Source organism: Rhamphochromis sp. 'chilingali' (assembly GCF_963969265.1).
Source record: "Rhamphochromis sp. 'chilingali' genome assembly, chromosome: 12".
Taxonomy (NCBI): Eukaryota; Metazoa; Chordata; class Actinopteri; order Cichliformes; family Cichlidae; genus Rhamphochromis; species Rhamphochromis sp. 'chilingali'.
Genome location: NC_137939.1, coordinates 17,839,661 through 17,863,095, shown reverse-complemented (window position 1 = coordinate 17,863,095; position 23,435 = coordinate 17,839,661). Strand labels below are relative to the sequence as shown.

Here is a 23,435-nt window from a genome sequence, read left to right as displayed (position 1 = left end):
CAATGTAAAACTAAGCTTTGTATTCCAGTTGCCTGCTTTATACCCAATATTGTCCCTTGTAAAACAAAAAATGCAAAAAATATAATCTTTAGATACCATTTCTCACTAAAAGGATGATCTCACAAACATTCATCATCCCACTATATTACAGTGTCTTCTTTCACGCTTACAGTGAACATAAGAGATGACCAAAAACAGTATAAGTAAACCAGAGTGGCATAGTCGAGTTGTTTTTTATACTGTCACAGTCCACCGTTGCAGTGCAACACTGCCTGCAAAATAGTCCCATATTCACTGAGCTGTGTGCAATGTAAGCCCCAAATCCACTTAATATTCACTGGACTTCATTTTCACAGGATAAAGTTGATATCACTGACATAACATCCCGTCAGTCTCTTTTACGTTACCTCAGAGACAGCACCTGATGTGCATCACAGACACCGAAGTTACCCACTCAAGGTTTAAATTGATTTTTAAAAGTCAAAATGCAGCATTTTCCCTGGTGCGGAAGCATTGGGCTTATCTCTTGTAGTGGCTGGGAGCATCTGCAAACATGTATTTGAGCCTGTAAGCTTCAGCCAGGAGGAGACCGACTTCTTCATTCCCCCAGTGGATTGTAGGAAGGTTCTGCAGTAGCATGAGGAGACCCTAAAGAGCAAGAGAGAGTCCTTAAGACACTCAGTGTTTTGAAAGTTGGAGATACAAAGCCTTTCATTGTCAAACATAACATATGGGTTAGCATATAAAACTTAGCAGATGTACATGCATACTTGGTTGGTAAACCTACTACAAAACTACAAGCAACACTTTTATTTTCTGGTGATCAAATAAATACGGAGCCCCGCAGGGGACATGGGAGAAAAAAAAATTAAGACGGACTTTTGCGAAACAAACAACAAACAAACAAACAAACTCGGGATCTCACAAAACTTTTGCGAGATCTCGCAAAACAAACTTGGGATCTCGCAAAACTTTTGCAAGATCTTGCAAAACAAACTCGGGATCTCGCAAAAGTTGAATTCCAACAATGGCGGCAGCTACTTAGTTGTAATATTACTCTTTCTGGGTCACAAAATACACTATTAAGATATTTTGAGGCGTGAATGTAGTTGTGTAAACGTCAGATACCTGCTCGGTTTACAAGACATCACATATTTGCAAAAGTGCTCCAACGTTTTCGGAGATCTGACACCCACTATCTCGAAGCTAACGGGAGGTCGAGACCTACTATAGCCAGGAGGAACACCGCTTTCCCAGCACATTGTGCCTCGACCTCCCGGTCGGCTTCGAGCTGACGGCCTCCGAAGAATGCGGCTAAAACCTTTGCGAGAAACAAACTTAATTTTTTTTTCTCCCATGTCCCCTGCGGGGCTCCGTAAATAAATGATTACACTGACATGTTGATGTTTAGAAGGATGAAAGAAAAGGAAATCAAATTACAGTATTTAAACCTACTGCCCCCTTGCTCTAGTTCAGGGGTGTCGAAATCCAGGCCTCGAGGGCCGGTGTCCTGCAGGTTTTAGATATCACCGTGGGTCAACATACCTGAATGAAATGATTAGTTCATTACCAGGCTTCTGGAGAACTTCAAGACATGTTGAGCAGGTCATTTAGCCATTTAAATCAGCTGTGTTGGATCAAGGACACATCTAAAACCTGCAGGATACCAGCCCTCGAGGCCTGGAGTTCGATACCTGTGCTCTAGTTCATCATCTTAGTCACTAGTTTCAAGTCTTACCAATTGCAGCAGATTTATTTGGTAATAAATTATGCTACCATTAAGAGTAAAATACACATAAAAGCAGGATATGATGCAGGAAGTGGCTATCTTATGATTGATCGAAAACAAGTTAGACCAGCATCAAAATTGAAGAAGAACTACAAATGATGTGATTTAAACTTTTACAAAGTAAAGTTGATTAATTTTAACTCAGAAGACTCCGCCCTTGTCCGCCAGTCTGCCTTAAATGGGTCATATTAGTTTCTCTGCCGTGACTGGATGACATAGACAAATGTACCTGAAAGTCAACCATGGACAGGATTTCTTTGCGCCACTTAATGAGGAAAGCAGCACAGACGTACAAGTGGAAGCGGGAAAAACCCTCTGCTTCAGCCTGTGGAAAACAGAATAATGGTAGCCAATTATACAAATCAGCTTCAATCAAGAAAAGATTTGTCTAATGACTTACAAATATTGTGTAACAGGCCAAATATTGCAACCACTGACATACACAAAGGTTAAATTATTGTGAGTGATTGAAAACGGCATTCTTTCTAATGTTCAGAAAGAGGCAACTCCTTTGACTGCCAAAAGAAGAGTCCTTGTACAGAATTCTGTGAGGGAAAAATGTTACTTTTCACTTTATCTTCGACCTCAATGAACACATTTCTGAGGGGTTTATTCAATTCAGTTTTATATGTATAGCCTCAAATCACCAAAACAGTCACACTCAATTCACTTAATATTGTAAGGTAAAGACCCTACAATAATACAGGGAAACCCCCAACAATCAGACAACCTCCTGTGTGAAGGAAAAACTCCCTGCTAACAGGAAGAACCAGTCTCATGGAGGGGCATCCATCTGCTGTGACCGGTTGGGGATGAGGAGGAGGAAGGAGACTTACAAGTTCTATCGCTAGTTTCAAGTCTTGTTTAAGATGTCACGGGGTTAATTTATTAAATCATCATTTGGTGTAAAATATAAGAATGCTTTGATGTATGACTACTTTGGTGATTCATTTTGAGTGTGCAGTGTCTCTTGGATTCTTAGTCACATCCACCCCTTGGCTATCATGTCCAGTTTTCTAACATGATTTCCAAAAGAGAGTATGCTGTCTTTATTTGAACTATTCTCCACCAGTCATAAGTGCATTAACTACTTTGTAGGATAACAGATTTCCATTGTTGTCATCAGTGTACTGTTTATCACCAATGGAACAATAAAGGTGCCTGGAACCACACAAGTCCTTATAACTCTCTGCATCCTCAATTAATGTTCATGTGATCCATGCTGACTTGCTGCTCACTTCTGGAGGGGAGTGCAGTGTGCAAAATTAACCTCACCATCAAAACTTTTGATTAAAAGCCAAAACTGGTACATTAATAAAACTGGTAGTGGCTATAACAATTTAGTATGTGGCATCTAATCTGGTAAAAAATGTGAATGTGTAAAATCACCTTTCAGGTATTTTCTTTTGTAACAGTCCTATACCCATTTTGTAATTATAAGATGTATAATGCCACACATGTTGGACTAATGAGCTTGAATAGTTTTACAGTCTATCAGGGCCCCATTATACCCACTGTCTCATGCCAGGCAAATTGGAATCTGTCATTTCTGTTGGTGATGCACTCAAGATTTTTGTAACCTGGCGTGCTAAATGAAGACAGGAGGATTGTGTCGATTGTTACTGTGATTATAATGACACAGATGCTCAGAGATTTATAGATTATACAGAGGAGATGATGCAACAGTTTGAAAATATGACTTAAAAAAAAAAAAAAAACTTTTCAAAGCAATTTATTTGCGTCCCGTTTTGACAACTTCTCCTACACCAGCACTGATGTGCAGGATTTGTTTGAGTTGTGACACTTATCATTCAGGAGAATACTGCAGCGAGTACCTGTGCTGTAACGGTCAGCATAAAGGGATACAGCCATGTGATGATGTCACCAATGACACGCAAAGTGACCAGTGTGGTAAGTATAATGGGGCCATCAGAGATCTCAGATGCACATCACAAGATTTCATGAAATTTCTTCATCTTGACCCACAGAGCATAAAATAAGCTGCACTACAGATGCAGACACACTGACTGAAACAGCAGCAAATTGTCTGAGACAGCTGTGACTCGTGTTCATTGCTCATAAAAGCTCAGATAATGGTGGACACCCTGCCTTACCTGGTAGGTGTCCCAGAGACGGATAGTGCAGCGGAGTGGTAACTCCCTCATCAGAAGATTGTTCATCCACCGGAAAGCAAACTGCAGGTACTCCACTTCATACCTCTTGAAATGATTGTGAATGTCCTCTGGCAACAGACACAGATACACACACCTGTTAAAACTGGGTCTCCTGCTGTTAGCTTGTGGAAACAGGTTTCCCTAAGCATAAGCTTGTCCACGTACCATCTATCCTGCTGACTAGCTCCTCTAAAGCTTTCACTTTGTTCTGAATTCCAGGCTGAGCAAAGGTGTAGTTGTCCTGAAAAGAAATACATTTCAATAAAGTTGCTTACTAGTTTTAAATTAGCACTGATTGAGATTGTGTCCTGACCTGTATTCCATCCAGCAGCTTGCTCATGCACCAGAAACTGTCAGCTTCAATATTTCTCTGAGTTTCCAGAGGTAGTGCTGCTACGTCAAAGTTCTCCATATCCTCCGCTGGAAAAACAAATAACACTGACTGAGACTGATGACTCATATCAAGTCTTCTCTGATGTGAGCTGAGCTTTGATGAAGAAATTTAAAATTGTTGTCATTCAATATATAACCTAACTAGAAAAAGAACAAACCAAATGTTTTTTTCCCCCCGATTCAACGTGTAACTTACTGACAAACTCTGACAGGAAGACAACAAAAAAAGGTGTGACCAGATCGTTGATTCCTTGAACGTAACCGCTGGCTGGGTGACGGATGGCCCAGATAAAGAGAATTCGCTCAAAAATCTGAGGAAACAAGGAGAATTACTGCTAATGTTCAGCTCCAGCGTGGAAGTCTTTTTTTCTTTTGATTCCTGTCCACATTTTCAGTCTTATGTCTGTAGACACATATAAGCGTCTGTAAAAAATAGCATGAATGCTTTGAAGTGTGTTTTACAGACTGTTGAAACTGTTGTGTACATTAACTGAGGTGCCACAACATGACTGGTATGTCTAATCCTTATACCTGGGTAGTGTGGGCAATATTCTTGAAACTAACTGTGTTAATAAGACTATCCTACAGCACATTAACTACTGATAAAGTACATGTACACTGGTGGTCAAAAGTACCCCAAGAAAGACTTTTATTTTCTAACCCTAATTTCACAATATTATGTGACAGCATTTCAATGTACAATATGAACAGTATCACAAACATAAAGAAAAGCAAAATATTTTTATTTGACAGGTGTTGTCATGAGATTTGAGCAGCTGTAAGGACAAAAAACTGAAGAGCTCAGGGAGTTTACAGAGGAGGTTGTCAACTGGTCTCAAAGAGTTCAGGTTCTGGCAAACCAAGTAAGGAAAAGGAAGGACAGGAAGGCTTCCCTCGGGATGTGTTCTGCTATCTTGGACTTGAGACCTAACCAACACATCCTTGGTGGAGGATTATGAAGACCTTGGGGAAAGTCTCAGCCATTACTCTGGCAAGGCTTACCAAAGGAGCTTCTTTGTGGCGTGGCATTTAGTGTAGATGAAGGCTCTGGATATCAGTAGGCTGTAACATTATGTTGAGATCGGGATCAGTAACGGTTGAGTGCTGGGCGAGACTTAGATTCTTTCTCGGATGTCAAGTTTGGAGGTATTTAAAAGGAACACGAACATATGTAAATCCTTAAGAGTTGACAGAGGCTGTACATTTTACCATTAATGCAAATACATGTTTGTCCTGAATATTCAGAAATAATTATTGTCATGTGTAATATCTTGGTTGTTTTGCAAAGCCACTAAAAATCACTTCCTTTGAGGAACAGGCTGGGCTCAGTGCATTTCCTTTTTAACAACTAACTTCCTCTGGAGTGTCCTAATCTGATGAAGCTTCTTCCTCAATGACAGGCAAATACACCACACTATACAACCCTGTATCACTTACAGTGTTGTCAATGCTTTTCACAATGAGTCCAGCCACAGAACAAAGCTGGAATGTTAACTTTTTGAGCAAATTAAGATGATATGCTGTATATCAGCACACACAAATAAAGACAATGAAAAACTTCATTATCCCAAATTAGTTTTTCAGTAAAGTAAAATATGACTTCTCAAAAGGTGAGTTCCCTTCATGGATTTATCTTCCTCCAGAAAACATTTTTCTCCATGCAGAATCTGACTTTGTAAAAAAGATTGACCAGTTGCTATGTTCCCTGCTGATCTGCACTAATAGAATAAAAAAAATAAAATAAAATCTTGTATAGTATACATAGTCCCTGTGCAGCCAGCCAGGAGACCCTGCCTGTTTCTCCATAAGAGCAAGACTTTAAACATTTTTAATAACATATTCATAAGGAATTCAAAGTGGAATGTGCAACATATTGTTATTGTGACCAGAGACCATAATGCCAATAAAATTCAATATCTGCCATGACAATGAAAGGCGAGTTAACCACTGGCGAGAGTAGGTGGGTTTCTGACAAACTAATGTCAACTTTGAGAGGACACAAATGAAATCAGTGGGAGGATAAAATTGAAAGAAAACAAAAAATCCAGAACTTCCAATGATGCCAGCAACAAAGCAAAGCCTCACATTACATGTCTTATAAAAGCAGTAACTCATACTAGGGGCTTACTGCTTTTATAAGACATGCTTAGCTATTAATATAATCTCAACATAGGACAATCTGTTGTGATGTACCACTTAAACATTTTGTAATAGTGGAAACGCTGAACTGAACCAAGAATTAGCTAGAGCCACTATCTCCAAAACAAAAACAAGTCCCTGGTTCACTCTAAACTGGAGAAACGAACCAACCAAACATTAAAATAATGTCGGTATTCCGACGCTCATCATGAACATAGAAAACGAGACACGTGTACTTTGGAGAAACAACTGAGATATTGGAGCTGCTTTTCAGTAATCTTACCTCTTGTACTGCAGGCTGCTGAAACAAGGGAATCAGAGGATTTGTTCTTGGAATGTCAATGTGGATCTGACAGGAACAAATGTTGACATGTTAGGTCATGGATCTTTTACATACATAAACTACATCTCTTTTTTTGTATTTCAGCTGCAGCATCACCTGTCTGTATGTGTCTTTATAGTGCTCGTCTGTTCTGGAGTGGTAATACTGCTCTATGAACCTGAAATATTCCTCTCGCTTCCTTTTCAACACCAGTTCTCTGCGTTCCTTGTTGGCTGGCAGGTAGCCCTGAACGAGCCATTAGAAAGGTTAAGATACAGAAAAAAACAACCCTTTTTTGATTAGCCGAACAATTTCAGAGGAACAGAACAGGCTGACCATTAGATAAGACGAGAGAACACTTGAGATATGTGCCGCTGTAAAGATAAAGCTTTTAGCATTATCTGAAAATTTTTACGAATCAAACAAAAAGAATAAAAAAAAATTGAGCTATTGAGACAGAATGCTTTGGATTATTAAATGCTGAGAAAAATGTGCTTTTGCAAAACTGAAGGTCACAGCCTTACAGAAAGAAGTCTCCATGTGATTGGCCGGACTTCTCTTGGTATGCCTGACCAGCTGTGCTTGCGGAGTTCTTCTGTAACAGCACAGAGCAAGATAGAAACAAGCACTGTCAATGCTACATAGAAACCAGAGCAGAGACCAGCACAACCTACACAACTAGTGACGAGTCACCCATGCAATAGAAAAATAAAGCTGTAAAATCAGTTTAATAGAAAAAATGTGATGTTCAGCTTTACAAAAGAGAGTTCTTTTGGTGAAAAAATCTCATCCAAGTCCTTCATTACTTGTGTTAACATGTTTATTAAACTGAAGGCTGTGTGGGTTCTTTCAGACAAACCCGTACCACATATTCTGGATCCATTTCTTTCTGGTGACAAGCTCATAAAGTTTTGCAGTCTATTCTTTAGCTTGACATTCCAGTACGATAAGTGAAATCATTATCATGTTGAGCACTGATGACAGAAAAGACATTAAAAGAAAATGGCTACAACCTGAAAAATACACGTCTACAGAAAAATCTAGCTTCTAAAGCACAAACACAACCAAAGTCTTTTAGAAGAAAGTCTCAGCACACGAGAGGCATTGTGAAGTGCAGTTCTTTCAAAGTGCGATCTAACTCACAGATATTTCATTTCAGAAATCTTTGAGGACCAGTCTTACAATGTTCCTAGCTACAGCCTAAAGATTTTTAGCAGTGCAACAGTTACAGCACGCCAGCAGTTCCTCTTAAAAGCTGGTGAGATACTGTGCCAATTTTATTAAATATGTATGACATGTTAACTCACACTACACATTTGAGTTAAAATCAGGCTTACTGTGCAGCCAGAGTTTCCATTTTATTTGAACACGGGTGAATCAACTGGAGCTCACACTGTGTGTAAATACCCAGATCCTGGTTGTTTTCATCTAGTGATAGTTAACAAAATTACAAGCTGAACAATGTCCTCTCTATGTCCTCAGTGTTTACAAAATCAACATCCAGCAATTACTTTTTAAAAGCTGAATTTGAATTGCTTATCATTTAAGTTGTTACATAGATGTCTTCATGGGCAATGTTTATTTGAATTACATTTAAGAGATCACTGACCTTTCCTTTGAGCTGCATTGAGGATTATAGTTAATTTGTAAATTTTGGATCTTGTATGGGTAATGAAAGAAATTTCTCTGCTCTACCAAAAACATATAGAAATATATAAAGGCTTACATAGACTCTTGTAAGTAGAGTCTACGGAGCTTGGAAAGAAAAGCGTCTGGACTTCTTTAAGTAGCTTGAAGACATTTCACCTCTCATTTGAGAAGCTTCTTCAGTTCTAAGGTCAAACGGTGGACAGTCCCAGATTTTAAGCCCTATGGGAGTGTCCCCGAGAGGGTCATGGACCCCCTATCATAATTACATGAGCTAAGGTGTGAAAACGGGTGTAAAATCCGGAACTCTCCACCAATTGCGCTGAAGAACTGAAGAACTGAAGAAGCTTCTCGGATGAGAAGGAACCTTAAAGAAGTCCAGACACCCTTCTTTCCAAGGTACTTAGACTCCGATGACCTGGATGACTGAGAACCTTCACAGACCTCTCAATTAGACCACAAAAATGTCAAATTAATCAAATCAAATGATCCTAATTTATTGATTTTCAGCAAGTGTGAGCACCTCTATAAAAGCAGAAGTTTTGACAGTTTGCTTGTTCCAATCACACAGAAAAGACATCGGCACTGATCTTAGAGGTGCAATTGCTGCTGCTTATCAGTCTGGGAAGGGTTATAAGGCCATTTCCAAACTATCGAAGTCCATCATTCTACAGCAAGAATGATCACTCGCAAGTGGAAAACATTCAAGACAACTTCCAATCTCAGCAAATTAACCCCAAGGTTGAAACTGAAACTTCCCTGACCAGTTAATTTACAACATAATGGATAAATGGGCCATTGCAACACGCTGATCATTTCCTTTTTCAAAGTCCAGACCTCAACCTTGTTGTAAAGAAGAGTGGGCCAAAGTTGCTCAGTCAGCAATATGAGAAGTGTCAGATATAGCTGATTGATTACTGATTGATTGCTGCTAAAAGTACTTCTACAAGCTACTAAATCATGGGCTGTACTTCGTTTTTCCACACACTGCGTCTACTTTTTGGCTCAGTTTTTGTAAAAAAAAAAATGACACAGTGTAATACGTCACATTTTTTGTTCATATTGTTGTATTGAAATAATCTTAGAATCTGTTTTATACATAAAAAAACAGAATTTCTATTCAGGATGCCTGCATATTATACTTGCATGTCAATAATCTGTTTCCTTACTGGTGTATGGTACTGTAAATTATTAGGTAGCTATCTTCTGATTCAACAAAAGGCACGGCCTTCCTGCAACGATCAGTCCTTTAGCACATCCCAATATAAGGGAAAAGCTGCTTCTGTTGCTGTACCTAGGTCAGTGTTGGGACTAGCCAGTAGCTGCCTGAATTTGTCAAGCCGGCTTTTCTCCCGCACTGTCATCGGTGGTGCCCCTGATGCATTCTGGTCCGAGATGCGAGCCACCAGTGGGATGATGGGACGAACTGGGAGAGACTGCTGCTTCTGCAGTGTGGAGCGAACTGCATAAGGAGCACACGGATTAAAAACAAGAGGCAACTTTACAATGGAGAATGAAAACAAGCAAGAGCCACGATATTAAAGGAACAATAAAAAGGTTCAAATATTTTTCAAATGCAATTAATCTTAAATTAAACAAGTAAAGCTAAAGAGATGCATATTACTTTACAACAATCTCCTTAAGCTATGCAATTATTTTCTTACTTTGTTGCCATATTTATTTCTGTGGTCAGGTATTTATTCCTTGGTGGGAGTTGTTGACCTACTATTGATCCTGTGCCTCACCAAAAAAGGCACAGGTCATTACCAGCAGAGGTTTCGGGTGAAACCATTGGGAGACCTTGCCTCACCCTATCATGTGACCTCACCTGATGTGAGTGGGGGCTAAGGTGCCTGGGAAGGGATCTCAAAACTGGATTGTAGGTGGAAGACAGTCAGTGTTGTGACTTTGTAAACACATAAAGGCAGTTTAATAGGATTAAATTAGCTGAAGTGTTGACTACTGGCTACAAACGATTATTTTGATAGTCGACTAGTCACCGATTATTTTTGCGATTAGTCGACTAATCAGATCATGCATTCATTGGACATAAAACATACAGCTTATTGCACCAGCATGCATCTGCTCTTAATATAACTATCATTAGCTTAAGTGTTTAAGGTATGTGCTAGCTAAAAATAAAGGCAAGATTAAAATTCATTAAATTTTAATGAAATTTGCAGATTGTTTCAGTGAAGTTTAATAAACTCAGCCGTCTGCTCCTTGCTATCTAAAATATAACAGGACACCAGAGTATATTCTCGAGCATCTCACACTTCTGATAATCAGCTGTCTGCTTGAGGTTTATTCAGCTGTGTAAAAACTGTAACTTTAATCTCAGCCAAACCGATTCATTCAGGAACAAATAAAATACTAAAAAAAAGCCAAACAATAATATTTTTAAGTTATCTAAGTGACTCATATATCATGTTTAACCTGAGTAGCGAAAGACGGCGGTGGGTTTGAAAACGATTTGCCGGGAGTCCGGTGTTCTCACGGGCTCTAGTGAGCCTTGAACCCGTTAGCTATTGAGCTGGTGGGTAACAGACGTCTCCGAAAACGTCGGAGCGCTTTTGAAAATATGTCTTGATAAACTGAGCAGATATTTGAGGTTTACACAGCTACATTCTCGCCTGAGAATATCTTAAACGTTTATTTTGTGACCCAGAAAGAATAATAAGAGTAATACTAAAACTAACTAGCTGCCGCCATTGTTGAAAACTGAGCAGGGCCACGCTATGAACTCTGGGACGCAGCTTCTTCTTCTTCAGGGTTTAACAGCAGCTGGCATCCTTGTACATGCAGTGCCGCCATCTTCTGTTTCAGTCCGTTATTACACTCTTAAATCCTACTACTTATTCCTGCGTCTTTTGGGATCTTACAAAGCTTCAAACGACGCGTCGACTATTAAATCAGTCGTCGATGATTTTGATAGTCGACGTAATCGTGACTAGTCGACTAATCGTGGCAGCCCTACTACTGGCTAAGGCTACATCCACACTAATGGGTTTTCGTTTGAAAACACATCGTTTTCTCTCCGGTTTGTCCTCCCGTCCACACTGAGACAGCGCTTTCACCAAGGAAAAACGCAGTGTTTTGAAAACGCCCTTGAAAACGCATACATTTCAAAATGGAGCTGCCCCGTCGCAGTGTGGACTCTCGAAAACGCAGACTTTCTAAAACGATGACGCATTTTAGTCATGTGATGCAGTCATGTGACCAATTTAACAAGGATTGGGGAGTGCATTATACAGCAGTTGTTTTGATTGCTCTAAATTTTGACAGCCCTAAAAAAGATTAATATCAGTTTGTACATGCTCCAGATAGCTTTTCTTCAAATTCCTTAATTCTCACTCACTTTTGCACATGTGCAGGACTGGAATGTAAGCGTTCTTGGCCTTTCAATGTGGACGCACAACTCTGTGAAAACGACTGAAAACGCTAGTGTGGACGCAGAGCGTTTTCAGACCAAAACGCCGTTTTCAAATCTATCCGGGCTAGTGTGGACGTAGTCTAAGAAAGGCTAGTGGGAGACCAGTCAACAATGTGAATATTCAGAAACTAGATGACTTATGAATAAAGATTCAGCTGACTATTCATCATATGAAAAGCCACTAGATTTGAAACAGTGATCCTGCTCATAAAGCTGAGGGTAAAGCTAATTGAGGATTAATGAAACCTGTTTACCATGTATAATTTTTCATTATTCACACAGTCCTACAATTACATCTGGCTTTGATCTTTCATCCTGTCACATATAAGACATTTGCAGATGGGAGTTCTTTTCATTCATGTGCAGAACTTCAAAAAGAAAAAGAAACTTTTCTTATTAATTTCTAGTGTCGAACTTGATGACAGTTATTTCATAACTTAAGCTATGAAAGGGGATTTCTTATGCTTATTTTCCAATCCATATTTTTAGTCTTTATTCTATTAGTTCAGACTCACAGTTCAAAATAATCCTTGTTTATCAAAAACGGGTCCTTGGTGCAGCCCATCAGTTCTTTCAGCTATTTCAGTTCTCTTCCCCCTACCCTTTGAGACAACAGTCTTCTGACTGAGTGCCAATCCAAACTTGTTTGAAAAGCGGTTGGGTGGGACTTCTGTGCTGACAATCAGATCTGTTTGTCCAAGGTGAACATGTAAGATAATCTCAGTGATATTAAACAGAGACAATAGCAGAAAAAATAGTCTGAAACTGAGTATTTGGAGCAGTCTACAGCCTGAGTGACTCACAGGGATTCCTGCTGTACGCTGTTTGGTGAAACTGACAAATCTACTGAATTAAAGGCCTCCATTAAACTTTGGTTTTCTTAAAGGTGGATAATGAAAGGATATTCTTTTGGCAGACTGACTCCCAAAATATTTTGGACTCTGTCTGAAGAAGTCTGAAGAAGAGGGACTGACATTTTATGCTGCATAGGTCCATCTTATCTCAGTATTGTAAGAATAAAATGTTCCCCCAAGCATTTTTGATAAATAAGGTACTTAGGTTGGGTACATATACAGTGGGGCAAAAAAGTATTTAGTCAGCCACCGATTGTGCAAGTTCCCCCACTTAAAATGATGACAGAGGTCAGTAATTTGCACCAGAGGTACACTTCAACTGTGAGAGACAGAATGTGAAAAAAAAAAATCCATGAATCCACATGGTAGGATTTGTAAAGAATTTATTCGTAAATTAGGGTGGAAAATAAGTATTTGGTCACCTCAAACAAGGAAAATCTCTGGCTCTCACAGACCTGTAACGTCTTCTGTAAGAAGCTTTTCTGTCCCCCACTCGTTACCTGTATGAATGGCACCTGTTTGAACTCATCATCTGTATAAAAGACACCTGTCCACAGCCTCAAACAGTCAGACTCCAAACTCCGCCATGGCCAAGACCAAAGAGCTTTCGAAGGACACCAGGAAAAGTATTGTAGACCTGCACCAGACTGGGAAGAGTGAATCTACAATAGGCAAGCAGCTTGGTGTGAAAAAAATCAACTGTGGGATCAATCATCAGAAAATGGAAGACATACAAGACCACTGATAATCTCCCTCGATCTGGGGCTCCACGCAAGATCTCATCCCGTGGGGTCAAAATGATCATGAGAACGGTGAGCAAAGATCCCAGAACCACACGGGGGGACTTGGTGAATGACCTGCAGAGAGCTGGGACCAAAGTAACAAAGGTCACCATCAGCAACACACTACAACGACAGGGAATCAAATCCCGCAGTGCCAGACGTGTTCCGCTGCTGAAGACAGTGCATGTCCAGGCCCGTCTGAAGTTTGCCAGAGAGCACATGGATGATACAGCAGAGGATTGGGAGAATGTCATGTGGTCAGATGAAACCAAAGTAGAACTTTTTGGTATAAACTCAACTCGTCGTGTTTGGAGGAAGAAGAATACTGAGTTGCATCCCAAGAACACCATACCTACTGTGAAGCATGGGGGTGGAAACATCATGCTATGGGGCTGTTTTTCTGCCAAGGGGACAGGACGACTGATCCGTGTTAAGGACAGAATGAATGGGGCCATGTATCGTGAGATTTTGAGCCAAAACCTCCTTCCATCAGTGAGAACTTTGAAGATGAAACGAGGCTGGGTCTTCCAACATGACAATGATCCAAAACACACCGCCCGGGCAACAAAGGAGTGGCTCCGTAAGAAGCATTTGAAAGTCCTGGAGTGGCCTAGCCAGTCTCCAGACCTCAACCCCATAGAAAATCTGTGGCGGGAGTTGAAAGTCAGTGTTGCTCGGCGACAGCCCCAAAACATCACTGTACTCGAGAAGATCTGCATGGAGGAATGGGCCAAAATACCAACTACTGTGTGTGCAAACCTGGTAAAGACCTATAGTAAACGTTTGACCTCTGTTATTGCCAACAAAGGTTATGTTACGAAGTATTGAGTTGTATTTTTGTTATTGACCAAATACTTATTTTCCACCCTGATTTACGAATAAATTCTTTACAAATCCTACCATGTGGATTCATGGATTTTTTTTTCACATTCTGTCTCTCACAGTTGAAGTGTACCTCTGGTGCAAATTACTGACCTCTGTCATCATTTTAGGTGGGGGAACTTGCACAATCGGTGGCTGACTAAATACTTTTTTGCCTCACTGTAACCTGGCGTTCTGTAAAAAGTGTTGTGAAGTTTTGCATAAATTTTCCCTGTACTCGATCTTGTTAATTATTGAATTCACACATGACAAACTGTTTAAAATCAACCCTAATATCGAGGGGTTGCAAGAGATTTTACAACTTAAATCCAGGCACACTAACGGTAATTAAACACTGTACTTCCCTCATAGGCTCTTAAAAGAAAGCACTTAGAGATATTAATGGTAAAGACGCTGAACAGGAATTTGCAACTGTTAATTAATGCTTATTATAAATTATATAATTTCATCACAACAACATAACTGGATTGAAATCTGGGGGGCTGGTACATCACAAGAAGAGCTAGTCACAGAAAGAAACACTGGTTAGGATAAGATTATCAATGAAGTAGAAACTGATTTCACTTATTCTGTGTGAATGTGCCTTATGAGACACAGAGGTGATCAGATAATTATTAAATAACATGTGCTCTCTCTGTAATACTAATCCTGTATACATCTTTATTTTAGTATTTCTAGTTCTATTTTTTGAACATAAAGAAAACCTAAAGACATTAATTGTACAGCAGTAAGATAAATAAGTGGTATACAGTCCTCTGTCGTCTGCATTACTCAATTGTGATGATATCATGGAACATCAGACACATCCTAAAGGCCTTGCTATAATCCCACCAGCCCTAACTGCAGTCTTAAATCTGTAATTAGCTTCACTATGAATCACCTGATAATCTGCTCTGTAGATCTTAAAGCTGCAGCATATTAACCACATACCTGAAGATGTGTTAAGGTGTGCATCGCTGCTAGACTTGACAACCTTGCCATTGGCTTGCTCGTACTCCGTGTCCTCCTCCTGCACATCCTGAAGGTTTGGACCTTCTGTCGTGGGTGGTGCCAATCTGTGTGAAACTGCACTTTCTGTGTCACCTGCTTGATGCTGCTGAGATGAAAATAATATCAAATCAAAAGACACACTAGAATGTCTCTTTTCTTTTCACACTAGTTCATTTTCTTTACTGCTGACTGACAAAAAATCAAATCTTGTAGCTACTTGGTTCTGTATGGATGACGTAGTGTGCAGGCCTGGTGGTATAGATACAGCTGGGTTGAAGGTGCCAAGGAATTCCTCATCCTCCTCATCATCAATATCCCAAGCATCGTTGGTGCTGCGGGCAAACTCATGAAAGCTGGAGGCTTTTTTGGTCTTGATATTGTTGAACTTGGGCTTTGTGTCTTTGGGATACCTGCAGGGAGACAGATTGAAATATCAAACAAGCAGAAAAGAGAAAGAACTTTAGGAGATGATGTCTTGATGCATGTTCAATCATTAAGGAGATCCCTTAAAAGTCAATTCTGTTCATCTAGACGTAGAGTTTTCAGTGGGAGAAATGTTTTGTCACTCATCCAAGTGACTTCTTCAGTCTGAGACTGAAAACATTTGGGGGGTTTAGGAGATGATGAAAAAAATCCAGTGCAAACATTTGGCCACACTTGCACAGGACTGGTGCATGCAGTCCACACATACAGTGCTGTGGAAAAGGTATCCGGCCCCTCTCAGATTTCTTAGTTTGGTTCATTTCTCATACTTACGTCTTGTGTTCTGATCACTCCCAATGAAAAGTTTCACTATCTCCAAACTGTAGACCATCATAGGAGGTCTCACTAACATCTTGTAAATCTTCCCATTTGCTCTAACTTGCAACCTTCTGGCACAAATCACCCGACACTCTCTTCTTGACCGCTTTTGTGCCCCATCCCAAGATATTTAAACTACACTACCTTCACAACCTACTCTTTGCAACAATTCTGTTTCTCATTCACTTGCTGCTACTAACTTTCATTGTTTTACCTTTCTAGTGCATACCTCCATCTCTCCAGCCTTTCTTCCATCGGATCCCTACTCTCACTACAGATCAACGTCATCTCCAAACATCACAGTCCATGGAAACTCTTTCCTGACTTCATCTGTCAGTCTGTCCATCACTATTGCAAACAAAAAGTGTCTCAAAGCTGATTCCTGCTGTATTCGCAACCCCACCTTGAACCCATCTATCACTCCTACCACACACCTCCCCACTGTCTTGCTATACTTACACATGTCCCCCACCACCTTCACTTACTTCTCTGCCACCCCTGACTTCCTCATGTAGTTCTATAGTTCCTCTCGTTCCACAAAGACACTAGTGAAACTAGTGAATCAGTCACTAGCTGTCCTCAATCTGTCTTCCTCTTTTGCACTGTCCTCATTCTTCAGCTCTTCAAAGAACTCCTTCCTTCTTCTCAAGACATTCTCTTCATTTGTAAGTACATTTCCATTCTATCCTTAATAAACCCAACCTGCTGCACATCCTTTCCAGCTCAATCTCTCTGCCCAGCCAATAAACACAAGTCGACTTTTCTGGCCTTAGTGTCCAACCTCACACAGAAATCAGTATTTCTTTGCTACCTGTCACTTCACTGTATGCCTAGCCTACCAGCATACTTGTCCATTTTCTTCATCTCCTTCACTATTCCACCTTTTCTTTGCCAACATTTGAATACTTTTCCGTACTTCCTCATTGCACCACCAAGTCTCCTTGTCCACTTTTCTCTGTCCAGTGAACAGAGAAAAGCCCTAAACAGCCGTTTAGTACACTAAGCAGCTTCTCTTGGTATTACAATAGTACTTTCTCAGTCATCAGGTAACTTTTATTTAAGTCTGGTATTTACTCTTTCACAAAGGACCAGGTAGGTTTAGAAAAAATTTCCCCTTTAATAAATGAAATAAATAAAAACACAAACTGTCTTTTGTATTTATTTATTTGACATTATCTTTGTCTAATATTAAAAATCTGAGGAGCTGAAACATGTGTGACAAATATGCAAAACTATAAGAAATTAGGAAGGGGGCAAATATTTTTTCATAGCACTGTATTCAAGCACTTGCGGCAAGAAACAGCTACGAAATACATGTTACACTGAGATTAAAAGTTAAAATGGATTAACTGGGATGACGCGGCACCATGCAGCCTACTGCACTTACGTGCGTCGCAATCGGGGATCAAGAGGTGGATGCTGAGCTCCATAAACCGGTTGCACACTGTGGAAGATAACATGTAAAATGCCGTCATCTCTTCACCAAAAAACACACGCAGCTCTCGAGTGTCTGACTGAGCGAACAATCAAAGATGAACTTAGAAGATGTTAATTAATAACTGTTCACAGGAATGTTGGCAGACATATGTCCTGGCCTCTGATGTGTTGCTCTTCTGAACTCACCTTTCTTAGTTTGAGTAAGTTGCTCAGTTTCTTTAAAATTAGTTAATTAATTACACAGCAAAGAGGGAGAAGTCACAGAGGAGAAGCAACATCTGGAAACAGATTGTATGACTATCAAAAATGTGTATATGGGAAAGGATATGCTTTATATGCTTTATAAGTGTTTAAAGAAAAAGGTGGGCCAACATAAAGCCTATGAACTGAACCCTGCACTGGAGAATTGTTACACCCCAAACATATAGGCAGGCTGTAGCCCGGCTAGAAGATCTGTACTGGCAGCAAACACAGTTGTAATTTCCTGTTGAGTGCATAATGACATCCATTTGATGTTTGGGACATCCCTAAAAATGAATTTCAAATCTGGGAACTATCTGAGCATTTCTTTAATGATCCTGCAATGCTAAAATCCCAGTTGGTAAATCACAGACCCAACAAATACTGTTCTACATGCTGCCTTCCCTTCCACATGACTTAGTCAATGCCTTATATGAAATATCCCTATTTCACAAAATGAGCTTGTTTTAAGCATGCACTGAACAGAAGAAGTGGACAGCTTGCAGAGCGCCTGTGTTCTTTACCACCCTGTGGTGTGCAGTATGTTCAGCGGATTTGAGAATCTTAATACTCAGCTTCTTTCCAAATCTCTGGTGAACTAAAGAAAAGATAGTCTGGAGTGGTAGGATAGGATCTACAATTGCCAAAAATGCCTATTACCAAAATTTTATTTGCATTCTATTAAAGTCTTTACTCAGCGGAAAAACACTGATAGCTGCCCATTTTGCGTTTCCTTTTTTTTGGCCCCTTCAACTTCATTAGTTACATGTTGCTAGTACCAGGCTGAACCTACTCAACCTGTCCTTAAAGGTGCTCTGTTGCATGTGTAGGCGACATGGATATAGCAAAATTGTTGTGGTCAAAAAGTCTGAGAATATTTGAGTTTGGTGACACTGTGAATTATCCTGCTGGAATCAGCCATCAGAAGATGTGCACACAGTGGCCATAAATGTATGAACTTGGTCAGCAAGAATGGTTGAGTAGTATGTGGTGTTCAAATAATGCTCAGTCAGTATGAAGGACCCAAAGTTCGCGCAGAAAATTTCCTCCACACTGTTATACCACCACCACCAACAGTCTGAACTGTTGATACAAGGCAGAAGGTTTGATATTATCAAATTCTGACCCTACCATCCAAATGCTGCAGAAAAAAATGGACACTCATCAGACAAGACAACAGTTTTCAATTCTTCTATTGTCCAATTTTGGTGAGCCCATGCAAATTGTAACCTCAGTTTCCCGTTCTTATCTGGCAGTATTGGCACTGCATGAAGTCTTGTGTAGGGCTGGGCCATATTATACCGTTCACGGTAATACCGGTATAATGTTAGGCAACGATAGGAAAATGAAATATCGCGATAGAATATGAGTAAAACGCGCATGCGCAGTGCCTTTGTTTTCATACGCACATGGCCGATTGTTGAGTGAAACAGATGAACCAGAATTGGTTTGTAAAAATGGTGCAACTTCAGTGATGTGGAACTGGTTTGGTGTTTGTCCGTCAGATACACGACAAAGCACATTTTTTTGCAGAACATGCAAGCGGCCGTCGTTATTGTCGTATTTGTCGGACTAAGATGCTCTTAAATCTGGGAGTAATCTGGGTCCTAAACTCCGTATGCTTCAGGTCAAACGAACACTGCAGCATCACTAAGAATTAAAAACTGTCTAAATTCTTTCATCTTTAATAAAACGATCAGCATTGCTGCTTTACCAGGTGTAACTATGAAGTTTAACTTCCAGGCATCCATGAAAACAAAATGTATTACATTTAACGGAGTTAGAAGTTAGCAGGAAGCTAGCGGAAGTTAGCTCGCTAGTTTCGCTAGTTACCTAAGCATGATATAGCATGTTCTGACTGAGAGATTTCTGAAAAAAATCAAACGTACAGCTCTGCTATCACTTCCAACATAAATGAAGACAGGAAACTAAACAGCAGTGACGTTTGTAGGGTTACTGAAGTTGGGCTAGCTGGTATATAATGATGTGCTACGTGATCGCTAGCAACACAGCTATGTTAGCATAACATACACAGTGAAGCTGGAGGACAAACACTAACACTTTTCCACTTATAAAAGTTAACGTTAAGGTTCCTCATGGTTAGAGACAAATGCAATCGCATGGCAGGATGCTGTAAAAGGACCAAACTTCAGTCAGGAGAACAACTGAGATAATCCATCCACAATACGAGGTTAGTCATTAATATACTGCAACAACATGGGAATAGAGCAGCTGCCAGAGAATTCAACATTAATGAATCAATGGTACAGAAGTGGAGGAAGCAAGAAGAACGAGTTTAATAAAGTTTGATTTATCTGACTGCTTTGTTTCACTTAATGTGCCTTATAATCCCGTGCACCTTATGGTCCGAAAAATGCGTACTGCACACTGCAGTTTAATGTTGCAAAGCACCTCTTTTTAACTTCAGTGGATATTATACATGGTTATGCTCAAGATATGTCAGCCCATTTCTACTGGAAATGCCTTTTGGTTAAACTTTCAGCAAGGAATTTGCATTTGCACTGTTACATTTTATAAAGCTTTAATGTACATAAAAACCAGCTTCTTGTTTAATTTTTAAGTGAAAATAAATGATAGGTTGTCTTTTTGCGCTAGTAATGTTGTGGAGTTGTATTTGTCTCGCATCAATTATATCGTCAGTTATATCGTTATCGCAAATTTTCAAATATATATCGTGATAAATATTTTTGGCCATATCGCCCTGCTCTAGTCTTGTGGTGCATTAGCTCATCAACTTCGAGATGTCAGCTTTTGGTCAAAGTCACAGTGACAAAGACTAAGGTCTCTGTTAAAGAGGGCTCTCTATGATATGGGCCATTTAGAGATTCAGACATGAAAATATTATGATAATACTTAAAAAAAAATCTATTTTCTGTAGTTTTTCATAATATTATTCATTTGTCATGATAACCCAATTATTCTAAGTAACGGAGTGGGTTTTGTGAGAATATCACAGGGCTGCAAATAATATGAAGTTTATCAAACTGCAGCTTTTCAAGCCTAAGGCTGAGAACTGAGCCTGCTGATTATCTGACAGTGCCAGAGTGTCTTGTTTACCAGCCTCACACTTGTTTTATCAGGAGCAGCTCAAGGACAGGCAGCAAGACTAGCTGTTAGCCTTCCTGTTCAAACATATGTTTGTGTTTCTAACGATCCACCCACCCCAGGTCACTGTGTGTGACAAAGACAGCACCGCCCTCTCCTTGGAGATCCCGTCTTCTCAGATTTCTAAAACAGGCTGACCGCCCACCTCCACCCACTTCTTTTCTCTGCTCCACTCTCTTGCAGTTAGATGGTACCAGGAAAGGACATTTAATCAGATTATCAGTCTTGATAGTCATAAAAAAACACAGAGTTCAATAAAGATACAAACGCATAAACATGAAGAAGCGTCTTGTCTTATCAGTGAGGCGTGAGGGATTTTTAGCTTCCACCTGCGCACAGGAAAAAGTAAAATAAAACAAAACAAAGCAGGGAGTATACCCTTTATTAGCCATGCCCATGATGTCTATTGCGTAAGCTCTGCATGCTGGGACTAGCCTAGCTCAAGTATGTGTCTCCCATTATACTCAGCTTAGAGACTAATAAACAAACTCCAAATGAAGTTTGCAGCAGAGCAAAAAAAAAAGTTCTGTTATTTTTCTGTTGTCTTGCAGTACTTTATAGACAAAATAATGCACACATGGGTAACAAATTAAAGATAAAAAAGTGCCTCAATAAAGAGTTCGGTCCCGACCTGCCATCAGAACAGTTTCAATGTGTCTTGGCATAGGCTGCATCCAAAAAAACAAATACTAGTGTTTGTTAAGTATGCCAAAATATGGTATTTTCAATGATTCCAGAATTATCAAAATGTACCCAATATTACAGCAGATGCATTCTATATTCAGGTGAATATTTAAGTATGCACACTCAGAACATTATACCGGCATAAATATCTCACAATGAAATACAAATACAGACACAGTATAATGTCAATAACTCTCCAGTTTAGGTGCTTAAATAGTAAAGTTTTCACCCTGACAGGCATTATATATAATTTCATCAGATATTCACTCTTATCAAATGAAGTTAGACTTGTGTGATTGGGCCTTACCTACATATCAGCGGGTGACTGCCTGGCAACCACCAGTTACTAGGGAAAAATTACTATTCTCCAGTTGCTAGCCAAAACTGCTCCCAAAAGGTATACATCACTGCATCAAATACCTCCTTGTGATCACTAGCAGACTGCTCCATGGATGACACCAACTGGTCTGCAAACACTTGGTAACTATTCACTACACAGTTATAAAATTGTTAAGAATGAACAGCTTACAAACCCATTCGCTCCCCCCCCCCCCCCCCCCCCCCCTCTATTAGCATGTTATTAACATGTTTTCACTACAGGATGAAATCAGCATTCCCAAAGTGCAATGTTTCCCTCCTATAGTTTCTGTTTGCAATGACCATCACCAAAATGCCCCCAACAGGTGGATAGAAGGGCTCTGCATTTTTTCTTGTGTGCTTAGTCAGTGTCTGAAAGATGTACTTTTTTTTATTTATTCTTTTTTGGGGGGCAGTGCAGTTTGTAGAAACTTTTTAAATATCTTTTTACAAGACACTTTGAACACAAAGGCTTTCTACTGTGCACTTTATTAAAATTATGCTTCTCCCCACTCTTGTAACATAATATTTACTATATACACATTTCATTTGTAAACAGTAATGTCTTTACTGTGTCCTCCCCAAGTAATGCTGCCATAAAACGAGGATGCGTTTCATTTAACTCCTCCAAGAAAACCCACTGAGATGACAAAATAAGATATTAGTGCTGTGTTAGTGGTTCAGACAGTGCATTCTTCCTCCCTGATGTTTTTGATCGTTTTACTGTACTGTCACCGGCACCTCTCAGCATAGACTGAGAAAGCATATGGCGGTTGACAGACAGCTGCCACCTCCAGTGTGATCGTTAGAAACCGCAGAGAAGAAAGAGATGGGGGTCTGCCTCTGAGCTGGGAGCTGTTATAACAACACACACTCGAATAAGACACTGGAAGCGGCTCATGCGTGAAATCCAGCGAACGAGTCGATTTGTGCGCTTGTGTTTCCACACAGATCTGTTAGTTACGAGTATTATCAATAGAAAAGAGTATTATTAATGTGTGTCTTTGTTAAGGACAATATTTCAACAGTGCCTGTTTGAAACTCACTAAGAAATGTAGTGCTACTTTATGAAGAAAAGAGGACCTACCTTCCAGGAACCTTTGCGTTTCTCCTCCAAAAATTGATCCTGTTGTCGGTGGCCATACTCAGATAACCCCCGTCAGACCGACACCGAAACCGGCTGCTCTCGTGAAGAAACCATGCGGCAACCGCTTCCGCGTTTCACTGGCGACAGCTCGGCCCCGCTCGGCTCTCTCTGCTCGGCCTCCTCATGAGTTTAAACGGTCGAGTGATAGTAATATTCGCTTTCCAGTGTGATGATGTACACTACAGCACACTGTAAGCCGCCATCTTGGGGCGCACCGACAGAAGCGCGTGATTGGTGC

At 40.0% G+C, this 23,435-nt stretch overlaps 1 protein-coding gene across 2 annotated transcripts; it reads right to left on the bottom strand.

Annotated features, from left to right (window-relative positions):
- On the bottom strand, positions 1–23,435 carry tbc1d22b (TBC1 domain family, member 22B). Of its 2 annotated transcripts, XM_080898447.1 has the most exons (14): positions 23,138–23,435; positions 17,594–17,650; positions 15,623–15,815; positions 15,346–15,511; positions 9,759–9,926; positions 7,342–7,412; positions 6,935–7,063; positions 6,779–6,844; positions 4,553–4,667; positions 4,277–4,383; positions 4,129–4,204; positions 3,904–4,031; positions 2,019–2,114; positions 1–648 (listed from the first exon to the last, which is right to left on the bottom strand). In XM_080898447.1, the coding sequence occupies exons 1-14, from the start codon at positions 23,191–23,193 to the stop codon at positions 520–522; spliced, it is 1,557 nt and encodes a 518-aa protein (XP_080754573.1). In that variant the 5' UTR covers positions 23,194–23,435; the 3' UTR covers positions 1–519. The 2 variants fall into 2 exon arrangements, with proteins under 2 accessions (XP_080754573.1, XP_080754574.1); XM_080898448.1 differs by lacking the exon at positions 17,594–17,650.